Raw genomic sequence first — 24,660 nt, 5'->3', positions numbered from 1 at the left:
AAATAAGAATTGGGTATTCACTGTGATCCAGATTTGACCTGATGCTCAGTAATAGAGAGGTAGACAAAATAAACGGGATCCCTGCCTTCATGCTACTTTCGGCAGGCAAAGCAGAGGTTCACAAATAGAATAACTTCAGACAGGCAATAGGAACGATAAGTAAAACAAATTAAAGCAACATGTGACTAGGGGTGGGACATGCCTTTTAGATTAGTTGGTCAAGGGAGGCCTCCCAGAAGTGGTCACATTTGAATTGAGACATGAATGAAAAGATGAAGTGGACCATGGACAACTTGGAAGCAGGTTCAAAGGCCCAGGGGGCAGGGGAACGTTGAGTTCTAGAAAGACAAAGTATCAAGTAGCAAGTATGATAATAACAAACAATTAGGCAAGACCCAGGTGATGTCGGTCCTGTGGGCGAGGGTCAGAGTTTGGACGTGGCCCCGAGTGCCAGGGGGAACATTGGAAGGGAATTTTATGCAGGGGAGTGACATGCTCTGATTTAGGTTTTTAAGAGATTTCTGGTTGCTGTGTGGAAAATGAATTCTTACACATCATGTTCTGAATACAATTTGAAGATCGTATGATTAATCCCCTGGTTGCTGACAACTCATTGGGAACATGGGTGACATTATATCTGCTGGCAATAAAGGGCACTTTTCCTATCCCGAGCTGATAAATATGTTAAAGAAACTGTTTCCAGTTAACTAAAATGAACAATGTTTCCTTGTGTCTTAGACTTTTTTACAAGAAGGATTTCTGTATTTATGATTACATTAATAACCGAAAATTAGAAATTTACGATTCCATAGCCACTTGACAAGGCAACAGCTTTTTAGTGGTTTAAAGGAGATTGCGTTTTGTTCCATATGTGTAAGTGATTATTACTGGTTTCGTTATAATCTGGAATATTGAAATTCAGATAAATTGAGTTTCTTAGCCAGCGAGGGTTCTGTTAGGTTCTCTATACTGAACATTTCAAGAGACCAGTTATTATGTGAAGAATGAAATGACAGCAAGCAGCAACAGAAAATGACCAAGTAACTGCTTATAGGGTGGCCTTTTGACAGAGCAATGTAGTAATAGACTATGCCATGTTTCCAGGTCTTTGAAACTTATTTTTTGAAAGCATTTGGATTTTTTTAAAATCAACTTTAGTTATTAGACTTACAACTTGAATTTTGAATGTGGGAAGCTGTTTGCAGTTCACCTAACAATAGTAACTATAATTGCCACTTACATGCAAGCTCTACGATACGTAAATGCAGTGCATTCCATTATTCCGCAAAGTGGCATCAACCCGGTGAAGGTCTGATGAGGTTTCCTGTAAAGGAAGGATTTCTGCCTTCAGTCTGCAACATGGGAATTCCGGTTTTCCAGGCTTTGGACTCAAGACTGTAATAAACTCTTACCTGACTCCCCAGCCGCTGGTTTGCCCTATGCCTTTCAGACTTGCCTGCCCTACAGTCACATGAGCCAAGTCCTGGAAAGAAATTCCTTAAAACGTAGATCCTATGAGCTCTGTTTTTCTGGAGAACCCAGGCTAATACATTCCTTTACCCAGGAGTTCTGCTTCTAGAAATTTACCTGAAGAAAGTTATCACACAAATAGCCAAAGACACATGTCCAAGCCATTGTTTTAATAGGTAAAGGTGGGAAACTATCAAAAGCCCACCAGTGGACTGTGTGACTCCGCAGAACATTCTGCACCACATGGTAATTCATACATCCTGAGGGTGTATTATAGGAGTGTTAAAAAGAATAAGGTAGCCAAAACCGGTTTGGCTCAGTGGATAGAGCGTCAGCCTGTGGACTGAAAAGTCCCAGGTTTGATTCCAGTCGAGGGCATATACCTGGGTTGCGGGCACATCCCCAGTAGGAGGTGTGCAGGAGGCAGCTGATCGATGTTTCTAACTCTCTATCTCTCTCCCTTCCTCTCTGTAAAAAATCAATAAAATATATTTAAAAAAAGAATAAGGTAGATCTTTCTAAAATAAAGAGCTGTGCCGTAGCCATATTATTAGGTAATGAACAGCAGCGTGAAGACCCTGCTTGATCTCCATTTTTTAAATTGTTAATCCCGGAGATGGAATTATAAGGAAACTTACATTTGCTTCCTCTAAACACGTTTCTATTGACTGAATTTTTGCAAATAACGTATTTTGACTGAATTAATAAGTCAATTTGACCTAAATTCTAAGCCAAAGGTCCGCTCAGGTTTTTGCTGCCCTCTCTCCTGCTGCCTATATATGTGTTTTGACTGTTATAAATAGCTTTTGATCAAATATTGTATGTTGTTTATTCATGAAGCATTTCTATACCAGTCTCATAAAATGGACAGGCCGGCAGTTATCTGGACATTCGAGTTTAAAGAGAAAAGCTCTGGGGCTGGTTTTGTTTTCATGATCCACTTGAGTAGAGCACAGTTCAGGGAAGACGAACACGAGAGAAAAAAGGATGCTCCCTACAACAACAGATAACGACCTCATTATCTATTTTAATTTGACAGTGTGGGGGCAGGCTGAGTTCTCCATGACTCAAGTTCTATTTGAAGAACTGAAAGTCACAAGCGACAGCATGGAGACCCACCCGGCTTCTTTGCAGCCATTGCATGCGTTCTATAGAGCTTCCCTTCCCTCGGGCTCCCTTCAAGCCCTGGTCTCTACCAACCACGCCTTTTGAATCGCGTGGAAGTCTACTTTTTTATTTTAAAATGTTTATCTACAGCCGAAACTGGTTTGGCTCAGTGGATAGAGTGTCGGCCTGCGGACTCAAGGGTCCCAGGTTCGATTCCGGTCAAGGGCATGTACCTGGGTTGCAGGCACATCCCCAGTGGGGGATGTGCAAGAGGCAGCTGATCGATGTTTCTCTCTCATCGATGTTTCTAGCTCTCTATCTCTCTCCCTTTCTCTCTGTAAAAAATCAATAAAATATATTTAAAAAAATGTTTATCTACATAAATACAGACTTGTGTGGGGGAAGCTGAGACTTGATAAGATCCCTCTCAGTATAATATAGTTTCCAACAACTGGATAAATGTCTTTCTGGCCCATGGAGATGAAGGTGGCGGGCTGGGAGAGGGGCAGCCACTTCCCATCTTACCCTCAGGTGTGCTCGCACAGTGAATCCTGTGGAAGGATATTGTTGGCAGAAACCTTGACTGCATTTTCCAATGTCTAGCTCAGTTCCCTCTGCTTGATATTTATTATTACTCTCCTTCTAAAAATGATCTTTTCTTATGGTAGAGAGCACAAAAACGCAATGGAAAATTCCTTTGGAGACAATAAACTTTAATGTATTTAGTGCATAATCGCATCAGGGAGAAATGCCCCTATTGTGTTTAAGAGCAGAAGTACAGCATTTTGTCTTTCACTTAGTTTTATTTTGTTTTTAAGAAAATATTTTCAGTGAATACATGCTGTTCTTGCAAGCCTGAAAAATGAAGCTGTTTTTGAAAAACCAAGGTTAAGTAAAAAATGACTGGCCATGGCCAGTGTTGCTCAGTGGTTGGAGCATAGGCCCTTGCACCTAACTGTTGGTTTTGGGTTCGGTTCCCTATCAAGGGCACATACCTGGGTTGTAGGTTCGATCCCTGGTCCAGGTCGGGGCCAGGCTGCGTGTGGGAGGCAACCAATCAATGCCTCTCTCATATCAATGTTTCTCTCTCTCTCTCTCTCTCTCTCTCTCTCTCTCTCTCTCTCTCTCTCTCTCTTTCTCTTTCACTCTCCCTCCTGCCCTCCCTTCCACTCTCTAAAAAAACATCAATTGAAAAAATATCCTCAGGTGAGGATTAATAAAATAAATACGTAAATAAATAATATGGTAAAAAGTCTTCTATAACTTTACCTTTCATGTGAATTTTAGCTCAATTTTCAAAGTTCACTATTAGTCTCAATCTTTGCGCTATTTCCCTATATTTTAAAACTTGTTAGTCACAAAATTCTAATATGTGAAAAAAGTATGCATATAAAGGAACAAAATTGTAAAAATTATTATCCTAAAGAAAAAAATATTTAGAGTGGGGGGAAAGTTTTCACATGAGAGGTTATAAGTAAGAGCTTTGGGGTCATGTAGATTGTTTCAAGGCTCTCACTTCAACAAGTCACTTACCTGCTCTGCGCCTCACTTTCCTTGTCCCTAAACAAGGGTAATACTGCCCACCTGATCAAGTGTGAAAATCGAAGTGAGATAATATGTGAAAACAGTTGGCAGGGTGCCTGGCCTACAATGTGCTCAATAAATGTCAGTTGTTGATTGGCAGTCAGGAGTAGAAGTGGAATCACTCTCATTATCCTAAATAGCATTAGCAAATGCCATGCTCCAGGTTCAGCAAGAAACCAGGAAAGTGACAGACAGAGGGGGTGTGTCCTTTTCAGCCTCCTCAATAATCTCTATTTCTGTTTCTCACAACTCATTGCCTTTCTGTCAGCTTCTCTGATGACTGGCACTTGGGCCCGATAAATCCCTTTGGAATGAATGAAGGACTTGATCATAACGTAGAATTTGGTGGTCTGAAAAACTTAGAAATGGAATTTGGGTCATAAGTAAAAATCTTTCAGCTGGGTATCAGAAAGCCTGGGTTCTAAGTTTGCCTCTTCTCTGCCAACTGTGTGACTTTTTTGTTAATCCTCACTAAGGATATTTTTTCCCATTGATTTTTAGAGAGAGTTGAAGGGAGGGAGGGCGGGAGAGAATCATCAATGTGAGAGAGACACATCAATTGGTTGTCTCCCACACACACCTCGACTGGGGCCAGGTACGTGCCCTTGATGGGGAATTGAACCTGTAGCCCTTCAGTGTGAAGGCTGATGCTCTAACCACTGGAAACACCGGCCAGGGCTAACTGGGTGATCTTTGGTGATTCTTTCATGATGACTGAGCTCCAACGTCCTCATCTGTAAAATGGGGAAGTTTGCTGGGAAGAAAAAAATAAAATGCAATGTCAGAAAGTGTTTATAAACTCCCAGGATTTTGTAGTGATTTGTGTATGTTGTGAATCACATAGGCTGAACAAGTAGGATGTGTGTGTGAGTGTGTAAATGCACACATAAACACATTTATTATATACACACATGGCTAGCCAACGAAACAGCCATCTAAAACCAGATAAATGCCAATATTTCATATTGGGAAGAGAGAGAAGAAAATGGAGCAGGAGGATTAACGTCTATCAACTGGTATGAAGGACTGAACAGGGGCTGTGAAAATAGTCGAGAGAAACGTGCTCCCCACCAGTCTGCCTTCTGGTCTTCCCTTGGCAACTTGAACTCTGGCTCTCAAGATTCAGTGGCAGCAGCCTGCTCCCCAACACCCTGAATGCTCTCCACACTTGCTCCTGGTCAGGATCACCCCTTGGGACATGTCCTTACTGTCCTGCACTGAGCCTCCCCCAGATGGACTGTTGGCAGCTTTAGTCCTGTTTTCTTCCACATCTGGTGAAAGATATTGTCAATAATTTCAAGTGTTATTAGCATATGCCCATAATGGCATGCTACTGACGGCAAACCTGTGCTTTCCTTTACCCCAGAATCTCACTTTCTAAACAGAACTACGGTCACTATGATGACCACAGTTTCAGTACCTGCTGCCCTCAGGTCATTTGCCCTCTGCGCGCTTCTGAGGCAGATGTTAGGGTGATCCTGGACGACATTTGGAAACCAGGAAGCTCCTAACAACTTCCTGTTGGTTGTTCTACACAGGGATTCAACCTTGTCATTGCTGGGCACCTTGTACAATGCCCGATGCACAAATTTCAAGGTGGAAGTGGGATGAGTATTGGTTTAGAATCCTATTCAGCATGAACTGTCAGTCTACCCTTAGCTCAGATGGCCAGGGAAAGCTGGCTTGGACGTTTTCTTGCACACATTCAGCTGGAAACCTAGGGATGCTGTAACTTTTGAAACAGAGGAAGAAGTGGTTACTCGTGTAGGCTCCTCCCAATCTACTTGCATTGCAGACGCGTCTCTGCCCTCCCCTGGCCATGTGAACTCAAGTTCAGCGCCCACCCAAGCCTCGGTTTCCTCATCTGTATAATGATGGTGGCAATAGCACCTGCCTAAGAAAGTTGCTATGAACATTAAGTGAGAAGCAGTCGATAAAGAACCTAGCACAATTCCTGGAGGTTGAAAAACGAGGGCCATCATTCTTGTACATCTTTTTATTAACAAAACACCAACTTGCTTCATATTTTTCCAAGCCCTCCCAACAGAACTAAGGTTTGTGGCATACCAAGTAGTTCCTTCAGTTTGAATGAAGCAGCAGTGAACTGTTTAAAGGGCTGTGTTTCAGCACTGGTAAAAATTGGAAAAATAACTATAACATGGAATCTTTTCATTGATTGACATTATGCAATAAAACCCAGAGACATTCAATTTCCCCTTGATTGAGCTGGGCCAGCCAAGAAGGGAGTTATGCATTTGAAATCAACAAATTGGATTTGGTCTCTTTTGCAGGCTCAGCAATTGCTCCCTGACTGTTACTTAAAGGAACCTTTCTGTTATGTATATACTAGTGGCCCGATGCACAAAATTTGTGCACATTAAAAGGAAATTAATTAGAGGAAATATTTTAATATTCCTATTTGCCCTTTCTCTATAAGAGATGAAAGAAAATTAGTAAAATGTATATGAAAATCTCCCTCCTGTCAGAGTCTGGGGCATGCCGTGGGACCCAGAATCAAGTCCCTGTCCACCCATACGTGCCTTGAAATGATGCGAGACCCAGACCCGGCCGGCCCCACCCCCATCAAGCCCTGCAGGGCGGGGGTCGCAGCCTCAGGTCCCCCATCAAGCCCTGCCAGGCGGGGGGCACAGCCTCAGGTCCCTGGCCCAGCGTGAGGGTGCAAGGGCGTGATGACCATTTGCATATTAGCTCTTTATTATATAGGATATATATTTAGTAATATATACCTTCATACAACATTCAAATATTCAGTGATATGAATTATCATGCTCAGACTACTTTGAGCTCATGTGCTTTTTCTTTATAAATGACCCCTCCTTCCATTTCTCCTCTTTCCCCTGCTTGCACCCCAGTGTGGCTCGTGGGCCAAATACCAAGCTATAGATCATTGGTGTTCACAAGCAAAGCAGATTTGTCAGTGATTTTTTCTCCTTGTATCGATAAGCGCAATTAACATTTACTGTAAATCAATATAATTAGTTAGCAACAGGGGAAATGTTGCTATTCAGCTGATTGCATAGAAAATAAACAATTATTTTATTCTACCCCTCCACGCTGTCCCCAGCACACACGACTGCAGACCCTGTCTGTGGAATTAGCTGAGGGAGCTGGCCTCTGGGGGCATGGCTGATCTGAAGTGTGTCCTAGCACCTGGAAAGCTGGTGTGTATGCAGCCAAATGGTTGTGGCAGGTGACACTGCTCTGCTTGCTTTTTTTTTATATACATTGTTTATTGTAAGAAAATTTTCCCAGTGTTTGTCTTAAGATAAATCGCAGAGCTATAACCTGGCCCACAGGACCCCACAATGGGGACTCCTGGCTACTTCTCCATCTCATCCTGCACCGCCCCCTTTCCTGCAATATTCCAGTTCCAACCTCATAGTTCTCTCCTCCCATGTGCTCTGCAACTTGCCTCTGCAGGATCTTGGTACATATGGTACTATTTCCTGCTTATTGAGATGTCGGTTATATACCATACAATCCATTCCTTTTAAATGTGCAATTCAAGTGTATTTGTGGAGTTGTGCGTCCATCACCACAATCAGTCCTAGGCCATTTTTATTACCCCAAAGGAAATCCTCTAACACTTAGCCACCCTCCCCAATTCTCCCATCCTCCCCAGCCCTAACTCTGTTTATCTCCATAAATTTGCCTATTCTGAACATCTCCTATGCATGTAATCAGACAGAGGGTCCTCTGTGTCCGGTTCCTTCACTAGCATAGGGTTTTCAAGGTTCATTAATGCTGATGCATGAAATAATATTCCATCCTGTGGCTGTGCCACATGTCGTTTAGCCATTCACCAGCTGATAGACATCTGGCTGTTTCCACTCGGGGCTGCCGTGAACATTCTTGTGCAAGTTCTTTTGTGCAGAAACGTGTTACTCCTCTTGGGTACGGATCTAGGTGAGGGATTGTTGGATCATGGGATGGCTCTACACTATACTATCTAAAAAACTGCCAGACTGTTTTCCAAAGTGGCTGCCCCATTTTCATTTCCACCTGCTGAACTTGTTTGAAAATTCCCTTTTTCATGTTATTCTGATTTTTCTTGTTACTCCAATCTAATCTTGCTAACACTTTTATTCCAATCCCAACATTGGGATAATTTCTACTCATTTTTCAGGCTGCAGCTTAAAAATCACTCCTGTGGGGAATTTTGTCTTGACCATCCCACCCCCACTAGCCAAGGCTCCTTTCAGAAAACCTTTCTTTTCCCTCTAAACCTGAAGTTCAACATGGGCAGGGACCATCCTGTCTCATCATTGTTTTCCACTCTCTGCCCAGCATCTAGCCACCCTGTGAACTACATATCTGCTTGTTAAACATTTGTTGAGTGAATGACATATTACAAAACATTGAGGAAAAAAAGTACACATTATCTGAGAATCACCTCTGTCGGAACAATTCGCGTGATTACCTTTTAAGTCAATTTCATTTTTCAGACTTCCCACAGACCAAACTACTGAGAAACAGATATTTCAATATCTCCGCTAGGGGAGGAAACAGGTTCTACAATAAAACCATGATGAATGCTTCTGTTTCCCTGGTCTTTACTGAAGGTGCACACGCTTCTGTTTGATGAGAAACAGGAGGAGGCTCAGGGACACAAGCAAAGTCAAGTGGACTGTGTAACATAGCAGTCCTTTCTCACATCAAGCAGTGAATGGAAAAGAACAGGTTTCTGAGACGTAGTAGCTTGGGGGGCACTGGCCTGTTCTTCTTGGCCGTTAACAGGGCTACACCCCTAGAGATTTCTACTCAGTGGGTCTGGACAAGGCCCTGGAAAATATGTTTTTACCAAGACCCTAATGGTCCTGATGCTAGTGGTGCCCCGGCTTCACTTTAAAAAAGCAACAACATTCATCCAGTTAATATTCTCATTATTTAACAGAAACAGTTAATGCCAAAGTTAAAAAAAAATCAAGCTCTTGAGTCTGACACAAATTTAATCCCTGGCCCAAAAAGTCTTATGTCTTAGACAAATTACTTAATCCTTCTAAGCCTAATTCTTTATCTGCAAAGGGGGGAGGGGCAGTGAAGTACCCACATTACACAGTTGCCATGGAATTTAAATCAATTAATGCCTGTAGAGCACAGTATCTGACACATGTGAAATGCTCCAATATGGTATTTGCTGTATTTCGTCACTATATTATTTCTAAACTATAAGAGAATGTGCACAACCAATCTTTCTCAAAGGGCTCAAGTGTTGCTTAGTAAGAAAAATACTTCCTAAGTATAAGTTAGGAATTTAAAAGGTTCATCAATGATACAAAAGTATCATCATTGTTACTTTTAAAGATAATTTTCCAAGTGGTTTTTACTTTACTGATATTGTTAGACTTCGTTTATGCCGATTTCTGAGCGCCTTCCACAGTCAAGGAGTAATTGGTCATTTCCGAGAAGCAGAATTTGGGGTCCTGTATTGAATTACAGTTTACCGTCTAGTTCACACTCCTTCCTTCGCTGTCATTTATGGAGCAGGAAGTATTGCACACGTCACTCACCTCACCTCCCCGCCCCCCCCCCCCCCCGACCCTGACCCCAAATCTTATTTTCTCTATTAAGTAATATATTGAGCCTGGTTGCTATCCTGATAGAATTTACTGTCTAAACCAGAAGTTCAGTCAAATTAGGATCTGTCAGTTATCTTACAGAATCAAAAGTGTTCATTGACTTATCCAAGTCCTAATTAGCGAGTGGCTAACAAGTGTCAGGACTTTGGATACACAGAGGAGAATATTAGGATCCCCATGGTAATGGAGGGGGCAGTGGAGACAGAAAAAAATGAGTAATTAAATATGTTACCAAGATGGTGAGTCTGGTGAGGAGAGCTATGAGTGACATTCAGCAGGGTGATGTGACAGAAATGTCTAAGGAAAGGGAGCTATTTCAGATTAATGGGCAGGAAAAGGCTATCCCAGGAGAAGGCATTTGAGCTCACACCCACATGGCAATAACAGGGCTCAGAGTAATGTAGGGAAAGGGGACTGTCAGGGAAAAGACCCTTAGCCAAGACCATGACCATGAGGTAAGATCGCATTCAGGAGTCAGGTTTTGAGTCCGAGTTCAGATGAGAAAGGCCGGCAGAATTTAAGCAGGAGGATGTCATAGTCTAATTTGTCATCATTTCAGGTGTCCCTCCTTTTCCTCCTCCCCTCTCTCCCCAGGGACAGCTGCTGTGAAACCCAACGGCATGGTGTTTAACTGCAACATTGGCTTCCACGTTTGCAGCTATGATCTCTGTCATTTCATTAGCGAACTTGTCTCATAGGCCATACAACTCCCCGATCACTCCCCACTGTGCTTTAGAACATGTGGACATGGTTAGGTCCGCACCCACAGGAGCCAGGCCAAGAGACGTTGTGAGCGTTTAAAAAATATGGAGGCCTGGCACAAGAAATTCATGCGCTGGGGGTGGGGGTGGGAGTGGGCGTCCCTCAGCCCGGCCTGCGTCCTCTTACAGTCCAGGAGCCCATCCTTAGCGCTGCCGCAGGGACAGGAGACCTCCCACCATTGCCACTCGCTCCCCACTCATGAGCCTGACTTCTAGCTTAGTGGTGCTCCCCCCCCCCCCCCCCCCGTGGGAGCTCACTGGCCACAAGGGGGCAGCTCCTGCATTGAGCGTCTGCCCCCTGGTGGTCAGTGTGTGTCATAGTGACCTGTAGTTCCACTGTTAAGTCGATTTGCATATTAGCTTTTTATTATATAGGATTCTCTCCCAGCGGGCTGAGGCCAGTATATCAGTGTCATCCAACAAGAGTAGGGAGGGCAGGGTGTTTATATGTCTCTTATGTGGGTGGGGGTGAACAGTTAGGCCGGATCCAGGTGCAGGCAGTTGCAGGAAGCCGGGTCTAGAGCTGCTCTCCTTGGCCGCTTAGCTGTCTCTTGTGACACCTGAAATGTGAAAGCCACAGCGAGGGAGGAGCCCCATGGGGCACAATGGAACAGTGCTGAGCGCAGGGCAAGGCACAGAGTACGCCTACCAGACATGGCATCCAGTTTTCTCGCCACAGCATCTTACAGGGAGTGTCCTTAAATCTGTCACTAGGTTGCACCAGGTGACATTCGAGGTGCCGACCTGCGAGGGAAAGGAGCGGGAGAAGCTGGCGCTGACCGGGGACTCCTCGTCTTCAGCAGAGTTCTTCGTCACCGTGGCCGTCTTTGCCTTCCTCTACTCCTTGGCCGCCACCGTCGTTTACATTTTCTTCCAGAACAAGTATCGGGAGAACAACCGGGGCCCGCTCATTGTAAGTGGTTTGCTTTCTGCAATAACTTGCTTCTGACCCCTCTGCTTTCTTTTTCCAGGGCCTGAGGGGCTTCGGGGTTACCTGAGCCCTCAAAGCAGGTATTTTAAAGGGAAGCGCTTTCTTTTTCATCCAAATCTCCTGGATCTAAACTAAAAACATGATGGCTGTCATTCTTTTGTGCCCCTGTGTTGGAAAAGTATTACAAGACTTGCTACCAACTCATCTGAAATAAATAATTGGAAATCTCGTGAGATCAAGGAAAGAGTAGTGAGGCTTGCTGGAGGTGTATTTATGATTCCAGCATATGGCGGTGGTAGACCATTCTTCTCACTGGTTATTTAGACAGTGCGACTTCTGCTTATTTGAATTGTGTATTCCATTAGTACAGTGGTTCTCAACCTTGGCTGCACATTAGAATCACCTGGGAATCTTTTTAAAATCCTGATTTCTGGGCCTCATCCTCTGAAATTTGTGGCCTCACCCCATAACAAAGAAACAAAATTTCTGGAGGATGAAGCCCAGAAATCAGGATTTTAAAAAGATTCCCAGGTGATTCTAATGTGCAGCCAAGGTTGAGAACCACTGCCTTAGTATTTATATGGCATACTGGGCACAGAGCTATTTAGTTTGAAAACGGAGTTCTCCATCTCTGAATATCTCTCTCATTTCTATTTCTCTCTCTCTCTCTCTCTCTCTCTCTCTCTCTCTCTCTCTCTCTCTCTCTCTCTCCCTCCACCACCAACTCTTTCCTATTTGCTTTTTCTTATACAATGGTTCATGAACTCAATGGGTGAAACCAGCATACGCAAACAGGGACACACGTAGACTTAGGAGGACACAACAACTCTCAGAGGTACATGGTCATGGATAATTTTAAGAAAATAAAACTTAAATTTCTCAACCTTCACATGTACATTTACCTAAAATGTATCTTACTGAGAACTTCCTACATTAAAAAACATCTTGCTGTTTTCTTTCTTAATTACCTGCTCCATTTTAAGAAAGAAAAGCATCTTTTTTTTATTCCAAATATTACTGCACAGCAGATTGCTAGGGTACAAAGCCTTTGAGGCACTAAAGAAAGGACCATTTGAAATATTGGTGTTGGTGTTGGTGTTGACAAAAGTGAGTGATGGTAATGCTTAGGTAATGTACTGTTTTGATATAAAAAAGGTTTCCATTTTTTTTCTTTCAATAAAATGCAAGTCCCAATCTACTTTTCAGCTGATAGATCATCACAAATAATTTTTGGTGGGCTGAGGGATGTCACTCAGATGGAATTCAAAGTAATTAATGACATCACTATAGCAAAATTTCAGTCATTCTCACCTATTCATTTATGTGAGCAAGCATTCTCAAGACATATAGAAAATGAAAAATGGGAATAGAATTTATGTTGAATCATGTCTCATTGTAGACATAAATAATATTTCTCTCCCCAAATACAAATGAAGTTAAATCAACACATACATTTCTAATAACAATTTAACTTTTTAAATTTAAAACTATTTATTAAAATTTATGTTGTTTTGGACAAGAACACATTCATAATATTTGTAATGATCACCCAACCCAAAGTAAAATTTTGATACTTAAAGCATTAGGGTCACTGGTAAGTAAAAAGTCAAGCAAATTTAGATACATATTTTTGTTACAAAGAAATATAATAGGGTGATTGATTAAATGCCTCCCATATCTATAATAATAAAAGCATAATATGCTAATTAGACCAGATGACCTTCTGGACGAAGCCAGGGCTGCAAGGGAAGCCTATGTCCTGGGTGCCTGAGAGAAGCCGATGCCAGCAGCTGGGGGAAAGAAGGCCTACTCTTGCACGAATTTCGTGCATCGGGCCTCTAGTTCTAGTTATAAAAAAGGACAGGCTCCTCGAGGAAACTTACTCAGCTGATAACAGTTAACTTTAAAATGAGCCTGCGTCCTAAGAGTCACAGAGGTGGTGAGGACCAGCGTGATGCCATTGCAGCTGCACAGGGCAAGCCTTGCCAATTCCAATCCCGCCATGACTGGCTGCGATTGGGGGCGGAAGAGAGGGCTATTAGACCCACCTTTCATTATGAGTTCGCAGGTTAAAGCAAATCCACAGTGCGAGCAAGATCTCCAGAAGGTGGCTTATACCTAAGAAAACTCTTAAAAACTAGGAAAACTGCCCTGGCCAGTGTGATTCCACTGGTTGGAACGTCATCCCTTACACCAATGGATGGCAAGTTTGATTCCCAGTCGGGGCACATGTGGGAGGCAACTGATTGATGTTGCTCTCTCCCTTCCTTTCTCTAAAACCAATTTTTAAAAAAAACTAGAAAAACTTTGGTTCATATGTTAACAATATGACCCAATCCTATTTATTCAGAAAGAGGGCTACTGATCATTACTTGGGCATTTCTGTTCTTCTTATCATCTATTCTTTTTTGTTGTTTTGTTTTTAACAAAACGCTCATTTTTCTTCGTTCTGTAATTTAGGATTCTCCAAGTCAAATAAGCTTAGTCTGAAACAACAAAGTTACTATATGATGCTGACATGAACTAACTCAAGCAATTTAAAGAAGTCAGGTATCATTCTAAGATAAAAATTAATTTATCATCTGGCTCTGTAATCCTCTAGGACAGCGGTTCTCAACCTATGGGTCGCGACCCCTTTGAAGGTCGAACGACCCTTTCACAGTGGTCGCCTAAGACCATCCTGCATATCAGATATTTACATTACGATTCATAATAGTAGCAACATGACAGTTATGAAGTAGCAACAAAAATAATTTTATGGTTGGGTCACAATATGAGGAACTGTATTTAAAGGGCCAGAAGGTTGAGAAACACTGCTCTAGGACATGGCATTACAGATCACGCACAGATAAGGTTAATGTGTGGGAAAGTGTTGAGGATGGTCATGGTGTTGATAGGACAACGATAATATCAACTAGTATTGATTGAGTTTCTACTATGTGTTGAGCTTATCCTATCTAATAAAAGAGAAACATGGTAATTGGTGTACGACCGCTACCCTTCCCATTGGCTAATCAGGGTGATATGCAAATTAACTGTCAGCCAAGATGGCAGCCGGCAGCCAGGCAGCTTGAAACTAACATGAGGCTTGCTTGCTTCAGTGACAGAGGAAACCAACATTCCCCGCCTGCACTGCAGGCCTCTGACCTGCAACTCTAAGCAACTATGTAACAAATACTGCTGGACTTCAGCCAGCAGGATCGCAACATTGTAAGCAAAGGCCAGAAACATACTTTCAGCAGCGGAGGCCTAAGAGCTGGAGCCAAGCCTCAAAGCTAAAGCTGGCCCAGAATAAAAAAAAAAGAAAGAAAGAAAAAAAGGAGCAGTTGGGAGCTTCAGTCACCCCCAGCCTGAAAACAGCCCTCTGCCCTTCACCCAGACTGGCCAGGCACCCCAGTGGGGACCCCCAACCTGAAGGGGGTGTGACCAGCTGCAAACAGCCATCATCCCCTCACCCAGGCTGGCCAGGCACCCCAGTGGGGACCCCCACCCTGATCCAGGACACCCTTCAGGGCAAACCAGCTGGCCCCCACCCGTGCACCAGGCCTCTATCCTATATAGTAAAAGGGTAATATGCCTCCCAGCACCGGGATCAGCAGAGCCGCGAGGCCTCCTGGCACTGGGATCAGCGTGACAGGGGGCAGCACCCAAACCCTTTGATTGCCCTGCAGCTCTGTGTGTGACAGGGGTCCGTGCCACAACCTCCCTATCAGCCCTGCTCTGTTCGTGACATGGGAAGGCGCCCCAACCCCCTGATCAGCCCTGCTCTGTGCCTGATAGGGGGGAGCTCCCCAATCCCCTGATCGCCCTGCAGCTCTGTGTGTGACAGGGTGCGACGCCCCAACCGCCCCCCCCACACACACACACACACGGGCCTTGCTCTGTGTGTGATGGGGTAGAGCCATAACCTCCCCATGGGACCTGCCCTGAGTGTAAGAGTGGCAGCGCCCCAACCCCCTGATCGGCACTGCTCTGTGGGTGATAGAGGGTGGCGCCCCAACCCCCTTTTGGGCCCTGCTGTGAGTGACAGGGGGCAGTGCCCCAACCCCCTGATTGGTCCTTCTCTGTGCGTGACAGGGAGTGGCACCGCAACCTCCCCATGGACCATGCCTTGAGTGTGACAGGGGACGGTGCCCCAACCCCCAATCGGCCCTACCCTGAGCATGACTGAGGGTGGCATCACAACCTCCCAATCTCCCTGCACTGTGCATGACAGGGGGCGGCGCCCCAACTCCCCAATCGGCCCTGCTCTGAGCCCAACCAGGAGCTGCACCTAGGAATCAGGCCTGCCCTCTGCCACCCGGGAGCAGGCCTAACCCAGCAGGTTGTTATCTCCTGAGGGGTCCCAGACTGCGAGAGGGCACAGGCTGGGCTGAGGGACCCCCCCTCCCCCCTGAGTGCACAAATTTTTGTGCACTGGGCCTCTAGTTTAATATAACAACCATAGCTTATATTATTATTCACATTTTTGGATGAGGAAAGGGAGGCTCGGTTACCCAATTCTCCCAGGTCACCTCCATCACTAATAGCCAGAGGGTAAAGAACTAGAATCCAGGTCTCTCCAAATCCAGGGCCCAAATTCATAACCTCCATGCAAGAAGGTCCCAAATCCTGTTGGGCAATGTGCTATGCAGTTAGAGGGTGTAAGTGACTGAGACAGATTGGCTTATACACCTGAACAGCTCCTATACTGTCTATCTCTAGTTATGGAGAAACCAAGCCCTGTAACCCTAGACTTCTCTTCAAATTTGATGGTCAAGAGGAATGGAAGCTTTATTTGCCTTCAAATTCCAGGTGGAGTGATGGATGATATTAGGATAGTTGGAATTCCTGCTTGTGCAACCATTGATCTCTGTTGCACAGGGAAGATGTCCATGATGAGAAAGAAGTTTTTAAAATGCCCAGGATGGCCCTAGCTGGTTTGGCTCAGTGCATAGAGCGTCAGCCTGCAGACCACAGGATCCTGGGTTCAATTCCAGTCAAGGGCACGTACCTCGGTTACAGGCTCCACCCAAGCCTGGGCCCTGGTCAGAGAGCTTGCAGGAGGCAACCAATTTATGTGTTTCTCTCACATCGATGTTTCTCTCTGTCTTTCCCTCTCTCGTCCACTCTCTCTAAAAATCAATAGAGAAATATCCTCAGGTGAGGAATAAATAAATAAATAAATAAGTAAGTAAAATGCCCAGGATGGAGGTGTGTTATAAATCAGAAACTACGAGAATGATTCCTACACATTTGCAAGCAGTTGTGAGCAAGTACAGACAGACTGGGGCCAGGCTTATCAAAGACTATTTTTAAAGATATCTTTTTCTACTGAATATGCTTGACAAGATTGTACACTTTTAAGTAAAAATCTGAATGTCCTTAGAAATAACGTAATGATGCTGAATGACACATTAGCAAGAAAATCAGGTCAAACCAAAGCTGCATAAGTGCCTCCTTGTGCAGATGAATGCATGCCAGTTCTCAGAGGCAGAGAGGCCACCTGGATGGTGCAGGATTGTGGAACTGAGATGTCACACCTGGTGACACCATGGTGTCATGTTCCTCCGAGTAGAGTTTTAAAGCCAGTCTCCTGCCTGGATCTCTGTGGAAGGACATTCTGAGCCATTTTCAGATCTCGTGTCAAATACTGACACTGTGAGGCATTACTCTTTTTCATATTAATGTGAAGTAGGTTTTAAAAACTATCTTACAGCCGTAACCAGTGAGGCTCAGTGGATAGAGCGTCAGCCTGCGGACTGAAAGGTCCCGGGTTCGATTCCGGCCAAGGGCATGTACCTTGGTTGCAGGCACAACCCTGGTGGGGTGTGTGCAGGAGGCAGCTGATCAATGTTTCTAACGCTCTATCCCTCTCCCTTCCTCTCTGTAAAAAATCAATAATATATATATATAACCTATCTTATAGAGCTGACAGAATGCTCCAAGGAGGAGTATATAGTAAACACCAACCCACATTTGGTGGATCCTTGTCACGGCAAGTTTGGTTTCAAGCAGCTGCTCTAGGAGTTAAGGAGAATCAGTGCCTACCTTAAGACGCAGTGGCAAAGGAAGGAGCTATTACGCCAACTGCTTTTCCCATCAAGGAGAGCGGGCGAGCGAAGGCATTCCATGGACGAGCAGTGTTTGCCGTGCAGGTGCGCAGTGCACAGCAGCCGCCATTCGCTCATGCCCAGTTCATCCCCCAGTTTCCATGTTTCCCATCAGCCTCCACACAGTCTTGAGAGAACGGGGGAGCAGCCAGACTCAGCCCCCCTCTGCAGTTTCCTTTAACTCGCCTTCATTGAGCCCAGCGTTGGGAAACGAGGCCTTGGGAGATGAGAAGCTCGCCAGTGGTCAGAGGACAAGTGAATGGCAGAGCGAGGGCTCCGACTCTGAGACTCATGACCTGAAGGGCAGTGGCTCAACTCCAAGTCCTGGGTTGTAACCCCCTGATGGCTACTGTTGAACAGTGGGAGCCTGTTACTTCACTTGTAGAATGAAGTTGATGACGGTGCACACTCACAGGGCTGCCGACAGCAAAGGAGGAGCTCGCGCCTGCAGAGCACTCTACACAGGGAAAGGCACAGGAGGTGACAAATTAACAGCATCTATTGTAACACTGTCGTGGTTGTTAATTTTAATTATTCTCCTGCCCATTACTGGGTAGCACCTTAGTCGCATGGAGGGAAATTGCAGCCGCCCTCCGGCAACTGTCTGCAGGCCTCCCAGTTCTGCTTTCCCCCGGGGCCCTCCAACCCAGGCAATGCCTCCTCCATGTCCCCCAAGGGCAAAGCTTGACTCAGGACTACTTCTAAGACCCCAGTTGATAGGTTGAGCATTCAATTAACCTTTCTGTTCCTGGAAGATGGATATTTACCTCCCCACAACAAAATAAGGCTCCTCATTCTCAAGCACAGGCTAAGACCATCACCGAGGGGGGAAAACAGGCGGCAGGTGCCGAGAGAGAGGCTCAGAGAATTGCATGCTAATTTCTATCAACTGCATCTTTACTTGGCTGTCATCAGAGATGGAAATCAGACTTTGCAGTCTCTGAGCGTTTTGTAAATTGCTGAAGAATCTCTCCCTTCCCTCTCAAATCTCCCCCTTCCCTTCTCTCTCTCTCTCTCTCTCTCTCTCTCTCTCTCTCTCTCTCTCTCTCTCAGTTTTGCTTCATGTCTAAGTGTATTTTCTTTCAATTGATAATGTTTCCACAGGCTGAGCAGCGTGTATATGTTGTTGCATTAATAATTATGGCTCCGCCACAAATGAGCGGCAGGAAGCAAGTAGCTGGGCTTTGGTAATCTAGGGAGGAAGCGTACGCTGCTAGAAGCCAGGCTCTCCCTCCCCAGGGCCAGTGTACCAGGTCCCAGTGGGAATGCTAATACTAAAGACAGCTCCAGAGCATCTGATGGCTGGCGAGAGGATGAGTGGAGGAGACTGGACTTGAAGTTCTGCCCAGGTACAGTGTGTCTGATGCCAAAAATAATAACATCATTTGAAGCCCCCAAAGTATACATCTTGTCAGTCACAGGCATGCCTGTTGGAATCTGACACTCTTGTGGTGTGTGTGTGTGTGTCTACCTCCTCACTCTTTGAAACAAGAACTATTGACATTACAAAAGGATATGAACCTAACCTTAACTGATTCTTAATCTATATATCATCTATACATTTTGCATCAACAAATACATTTTTTGTAGAGTTGGCACCACAAATGAAGGCAAATAAACTAATCTGTGTAAAGTGTTCCCAGCACACCATCTACACATTTTATCAGATTTTACATCCTCAGCTTCTTTATGTTTAGCAGATTCTCTTTTTTAATTTTTATTGAGTTTATTGGAGTCCGTGGGTCAGAGGATAGTGGAGAATTTCTGTCCGAACCCCATTCGTTTTTGTCAGATTCCCTCTTATTCCAGGGAATTCATCATTCAGTTAGAAAATTCAGGACCTGGTGGAAACTTAGCAAAGCCCACATGTGTCTTTCCTGTGTGTTTCTTTTTTCATTTAAAGAACCATAAAATGTGAAATATAAAAAAAAGAAAGAAAGCCATGCAAAATGCGCCTATTCCGTGCCAAGCACCCCCAGGAGAAACATGACCCCTTTCTGATAGAGACCAGAGTTCTCAGCTGGGGGCGGTGGCCCTTGGTAGGCAATGTCTGGGGACATGTTTGCTGTCACTACTGGTGTTGCTGGCATCTATTGGTAGAGGCCAGAGATGTGGCTAAACCTCCACAGAGCGCAGGAGCACCCACCACAGCAAGGAATTACCCCGCCCCAAATGCCAGCAGTGCTGAGGATGAGACACATGGTTTACAGCCACAACCAACAGTCACTGAGTACCTACTGTGTGCCCGGCACTGCACAGCACTTTGTACGTGTCTTCTTTTCCAATCCTCAAGCTAACCTTTTGAATTTAGTATTTTTATTCCCGTTCTTGAGATGAAGCAAGTGAGGCTGAAGACATTTAAAAGTCTTGCTTCAGGTTACTTGCCCCAGAGGCAATTCAGGTCTATCTGACCTCACCTCAGAAACTGCTTCATTTTTTCCTGAATTCTTCCACTGTTGTGGAACTCTCTACCCCTCACTGAGTTCATTTCTCTTGGTCTATGGACCTCACATCTGGGTCTTGGCTACCCACCCTTAGGCTCCCTGTCTCCCTTTTCCCCCTCTCTATGCCCCTTCTCCCCCCTCCCCCACACAAAACCGAAACTTCAGTTTTGTAGTCTTTATTCAAAGCCCTGCCTTCTGTTCTACCTGACATACTAGAGAGGGAAATGGTGCGACCCCAATTTTTCAACCAATTTTAGGCGTTATGCCTGAAAGAACATTTCTGTTTCCCAGAAGACTTTGAGAACTTCTTCACTGCTCCCGGCTCCATCTTCAACTATGAAATGTGAGCCAACGTGAAGGTTTCCAAGCAATTCAGGGAACTAGTGAAAATTCGGGACTACAAGTCATTTCAACAAGAAGGAAAGGGGCAAAGATATTTCCGTATTTAATGAATAGCTATCTATATATTTTTAAATTTGTCTTATATTTTTTCTATACCCTTAGACATTATTGGTTTTTAGTTTTTGCTTTTCAATCAAACAACTTTACGTGGTGCTTCCGTTTTCCACAAAAGACAAAGTTCTGCCTTGGACTCAAAAGTAGCCACAGCTGTTTAGGCCCCTGGGACGAGGCCCTTGGCTCAGCCTGGGGACACACTGAAGAATGAGACCTGGCTCCTGGCCTCATCAGACCTGCCTCATTCCCATCACCCTCGAGGGCAAAATCTGCCATGGAGAGTCAGGGGCCAGTGCTTAAGAGTGCGGGTTCTGTATCCAGACTGCCTGGGCCCGAATCTGAGTACCACCTGGTATCATCTATGTGACCTTAGACAGGTTATAGAACTTCTCTGTGCTTCCATTTTCTTTTGGGGGGGGGGCAGGGGGGAGGTTGCCTGGGAAATACAGATAACAATGATTGCTAACATTAATGTGTTAGCATAAAAGAGTATTGCACCTAAAGCATTAGAATAACATCAGGTACACAGCAGGTGCTCATTAATTTGAGCCATTATTTCCACCAGCCTGGTATTATAATCTGCCCTGGTCCATATTGTGCTTTTATGTAGCTGGTGCCTGTTAATCTCCGTGAAATGATTGGCTAGAAAACAAGTGGATGAGTACAAACTCCATTGACTTTCTCATCTTGAGAAATGCTTTGGAGGGTCTCTTGTTGCACAGTTCACCTCAAACACCCTTTCTTATTATTTTTGATTCTTTGAGCCTCCAAATTCAGCATAAGCTGCTGTCATTGCACACAAATGCCATCAGCCCCACGATGTCCCCCTGTCCCCCGCCTCTCAGTTTCCTCCCTTTAGCTCCCCCTTCGGCATGCTGGCGCCCAGGAGGCCTCGTACGTCAGGGAAGGAGGGGAATGAACACAGCTTCATTAAAGTAACCAGGCTCCAGAGAACAGGAACTTGAGTCCCTTATCAGCCGGCAAAGCTGAAAATAGCAGGAGAGTGTGAAGAGCACAATTGTGTGACAGGAAGAAACTGGAAAATGTGATTGGATTGTTTGGAGGCATCCAACTGAGAAACGGGTCAGACGTTCACCTCCTCCTATCAGGTTTTGAAAGTGGTGAGATATTTCCCACTCCGCTTCCCCCACCCAGGATGGCAAAAATACCCTTACTATTTGCCAAGTTCATGCCTTTGATTTCAGAACAAGCAGACTCTCACACAGCAGCTTTGGCTCGCCGGGGCCCCTCAGCAGTTTAAGGGTGCCTTGCTCTAAGACCACTGGTTCGTTACACTTGCAAATAATGGGCGTGAAGTCCAGAGTTGGATTATTTTGCAGCCCTCTTAGCCCTTTCTCCCAGCTGGGCATCTTCACCTCCATTGCTTATTAGCAGGACCCAAATCAAAGCTACGAAGCCATACAAGGAAGTACTCTAACATTTGCTCAGGCACGCCCTCACTGGTGTGGCTCAGTGGGTTGGGCGTTGTCCTGTGCACTGAAAGTTTGCCAGTTCGATTCCTGGTCCCAGGGTAGGGGGCTTGCAGGAAGCAACCAATCGATGTTTCTCTCTGAAAACTGTTTTTTAAAAAATTTGCCCAGGGAACATGGAGGAAGTGATGAGAACGTGACTCTAGTAAAACTGGCTTGGATCCCTTATGAAGGAAAATGGTTTCTGGAAATACCTGAGAACTTGGCCAAGATATGATCTCACCTTCCCTCAACCACCTACCTCTGAGACCGGAAACTTGGCACATGTTGTTCTCCAATGTCTAAGAAATATTGAATTGATTCCTATATTATCTCAAGAAGTAACCAGCTAAGCCTGAATTGCCATGGGTTTTAGTTGAGGGCTAGTAGTCCACTGGCAAACTGAGTAGCCACGCCTATGGACAGAAAACCACGCAGATATTGACAACCTAGAAATTAAAAGACAAAAATATATATTATAGTGGAAAAAGAACTTAGGAAAATTTCCGTTGAGGCCAGAGGGAACAGAGCTTAAATGTATTGTTTCAGCTGCCGTTTATTTGTGAGTGCTTTCCATGGCCAGAGAGTAAATAAAACAAAAGAAATTGTGTTTACTTCTTCCAAACACCGTCAAGGTGCCCATTTTACAGATGTTGAATCAGATTCACGGAGACTGAGTAACTTGTTCGGTGATGCAGTGAGTGAGCCTCCAGACATGCCCTTCCCCACTGTGCTATGCCGCCACCTCATCTGTACCTGGGAGGAGGAAAATGAAAATCCAAGAACATCCACCCTGGAGCTGAAAGTCCAATCAGTAAGACAAGACAGGACATAGCAGGATATAAAAGCACCATAGAAGTGTGTTTGTTATTACAGGTGTAGAGACATCATGTAGGAGCCAACAGGAAAGAGCGTGTATGATTGGCTTGTGAGGTCAAAGAAAATTTATGGGGTCCATGAGACTTGACAGAGAATAGAAACTAGCTGGATGGAAAGGAGAGCTTTTTGAATATCTTAAAAATAGGGGTGTATAATGTGATGGCAGACACTAGTTTGGCCTGCTGGCTTCCTTCCCTGGGATAACCAGTCCTCTCCCTCTCGCATAGCCTTGCTGGACTGTCGATCAGTAACATAAGAGGTCAAGTGACTCAAGCCAGGCCTTCAAAGTCTCCTCTGGGGTTTATGGGGTGAAGTGCTTCTCCCTCTGAAACTGCCAGGTACAAGATGTGAGTCTAAATGGTGGCCACATTGCACAGTGTGGAAGGACGCTGTAAATAATAAAGCTAAGCAGAGATACACAGCTCCTAGATATGGAGAGAGAAAAGGTAGAGAGAAAGAAAAAAAAACCAATAACAACAAAAATAAAGATAAAAATAAGCACGTGGATTTGCCCATACTTGAAGCCACATACACTCTAGACCAGTGGTTCTCAACCTTCCTAATGCCGCGACCCCTTAATACAGTTCCTCATGTTGTGGTGACCCCCAACCATAAAATTATTTTTGTTGCTACTTCATAACTGTAATTTTGCTACTGTTATGAATCATAATGTAAATATCTGATATGCAGGATGTATTTTCATTGTTACAAATTGAACATAATTAAAGCATAGTGATTAATCACAAAAACAATATGTAATTATATATGTGTTTTTCCGATAGTCTTAGGCAACCCCTGTGAAAGGGTCGTTTGACCCCTCCAAAGGGGTCGTGACCCACAGGTTGAGAACTGCTGCTCTAGACTTTGCAGTTACATGAGCTACTCAATTTCTCTTTGTGCTTGCTTGTTTGATTGGGTTTCTAATACTTGCCAAATGATGATTGTCATCAATATATCATTTCTACTTCTTTGTAAAAAAGTTATAAGAATCCATATATCAAAAGATAGTTATTGATATTCAATAACAATTTTCTAGTATGGTTGTTGTTAGGTGCTAAGCACATAGTAAATGCTTAATAATAGTTTATTTATTTATTCATAAGACCAAGAAAGAATAAGATAAAATAGTCTGGTAGTACTTTCATATTCATTATTATTTAACACTAGCTTTTTCTTTTTATTGAACTTATTGGGGTGACATCCTATATAATAAAAGGGTAATATGCAAATTGACCCTAATGGCAGAATGACCGGTCATTATGACATGCACTGACCACCAGGAGGCAGACGCTCAATGCAGGAGCTGCCCCCTGGTGGTCAGTGCACTTCCACAGGGGGAGCACCACTCAGTCAGAAGCCAGCTCATGGCTGGCCAGCGCAGAGGCAGTGGCGGGAGCCTCTCCCACCTCTGTAGCAGCGCTAAAGGTGTCCGACTAATGGCTTAAGCCATTAGTTGGACATCCCCTGAGGGTTCCTGGGCTGCCAGAGGGATGTCTGATTGCCAGCTTAGGCCCATTCCCGCAGGCAGGCATCTGTTGATTCAGCAGGTGGACATCCCCCGAGGGGTCCCATACTATGAGAGGGCACAGGCTGGGCTGAGGTTCCCCCCGCCTGCCAGTGCATGAAGTTTCATGCACCAGGCCTCTAGTTGGTTAATAAAATTATATAGGTTTCAAGTGTACAGTTCTGTAAACATCATCTACATACTGTATTGTGTGTTCACTGCCCAAGTCAAGTCTCCTTCCATCACCATTTATCTCCCCTATACCCTCTTCACCTCCCCTTACCCCCCATTTCCCTCTGATGTTCACCATACTGTTTTCTGTCTATAAGATTTGTTTTGTTTTTTTGTGGGAGTTTTTTCTTA

At 44.5% G+C, this 24,660-nt stretch overlaps 1 protein-coding gene across 2 annotated transcripts in view; it reads left to right on the top strand.

The window, feature by feature from the left end:
* Positions 1-24,660, top strand: part of SYNPR (synaptoporin) — a 564,283-nt gene that overhangs the window by 215,602 nt on the left and 324,021 nt on the right. For both annotated transcript variants that reach the window (XR_009448487.1, XM_059663074.1), the window contains exon 4: positions 11,237-11,435. Coding sequence is in view for 1 of the 2 variants with exons in the window: in XM_059663074.1 (XP_059519057.1) it covers positions 11,237-11,435 (199 nt within the window). In the remaining variant the exon portion in view is untranslated. The remainder of the gene's footprint in view (positions 1-11,236; positions 11,436-24,660) is intronic.

This window comes from Myotis daubentonii, chromosome 14 (genome assembly GCF_963259705.1).
Source record: "Myotis daubentonii chromosome 14, mMyoDau2.1, whole genome shotgun sequence".
In the NCBI taxonomy this organism is placed as follows: domain Eukaryota; kingdom Metazoa; phylum Chordata; class Mammalia; order Chiroptera; family Vespertilionidae; genus Myotis; species Myotis daubentonii.
Note: the sequence above shows the minus strand (reverse complement) of the source record. Positions and strands in the feature narration are given on the sequence as shown.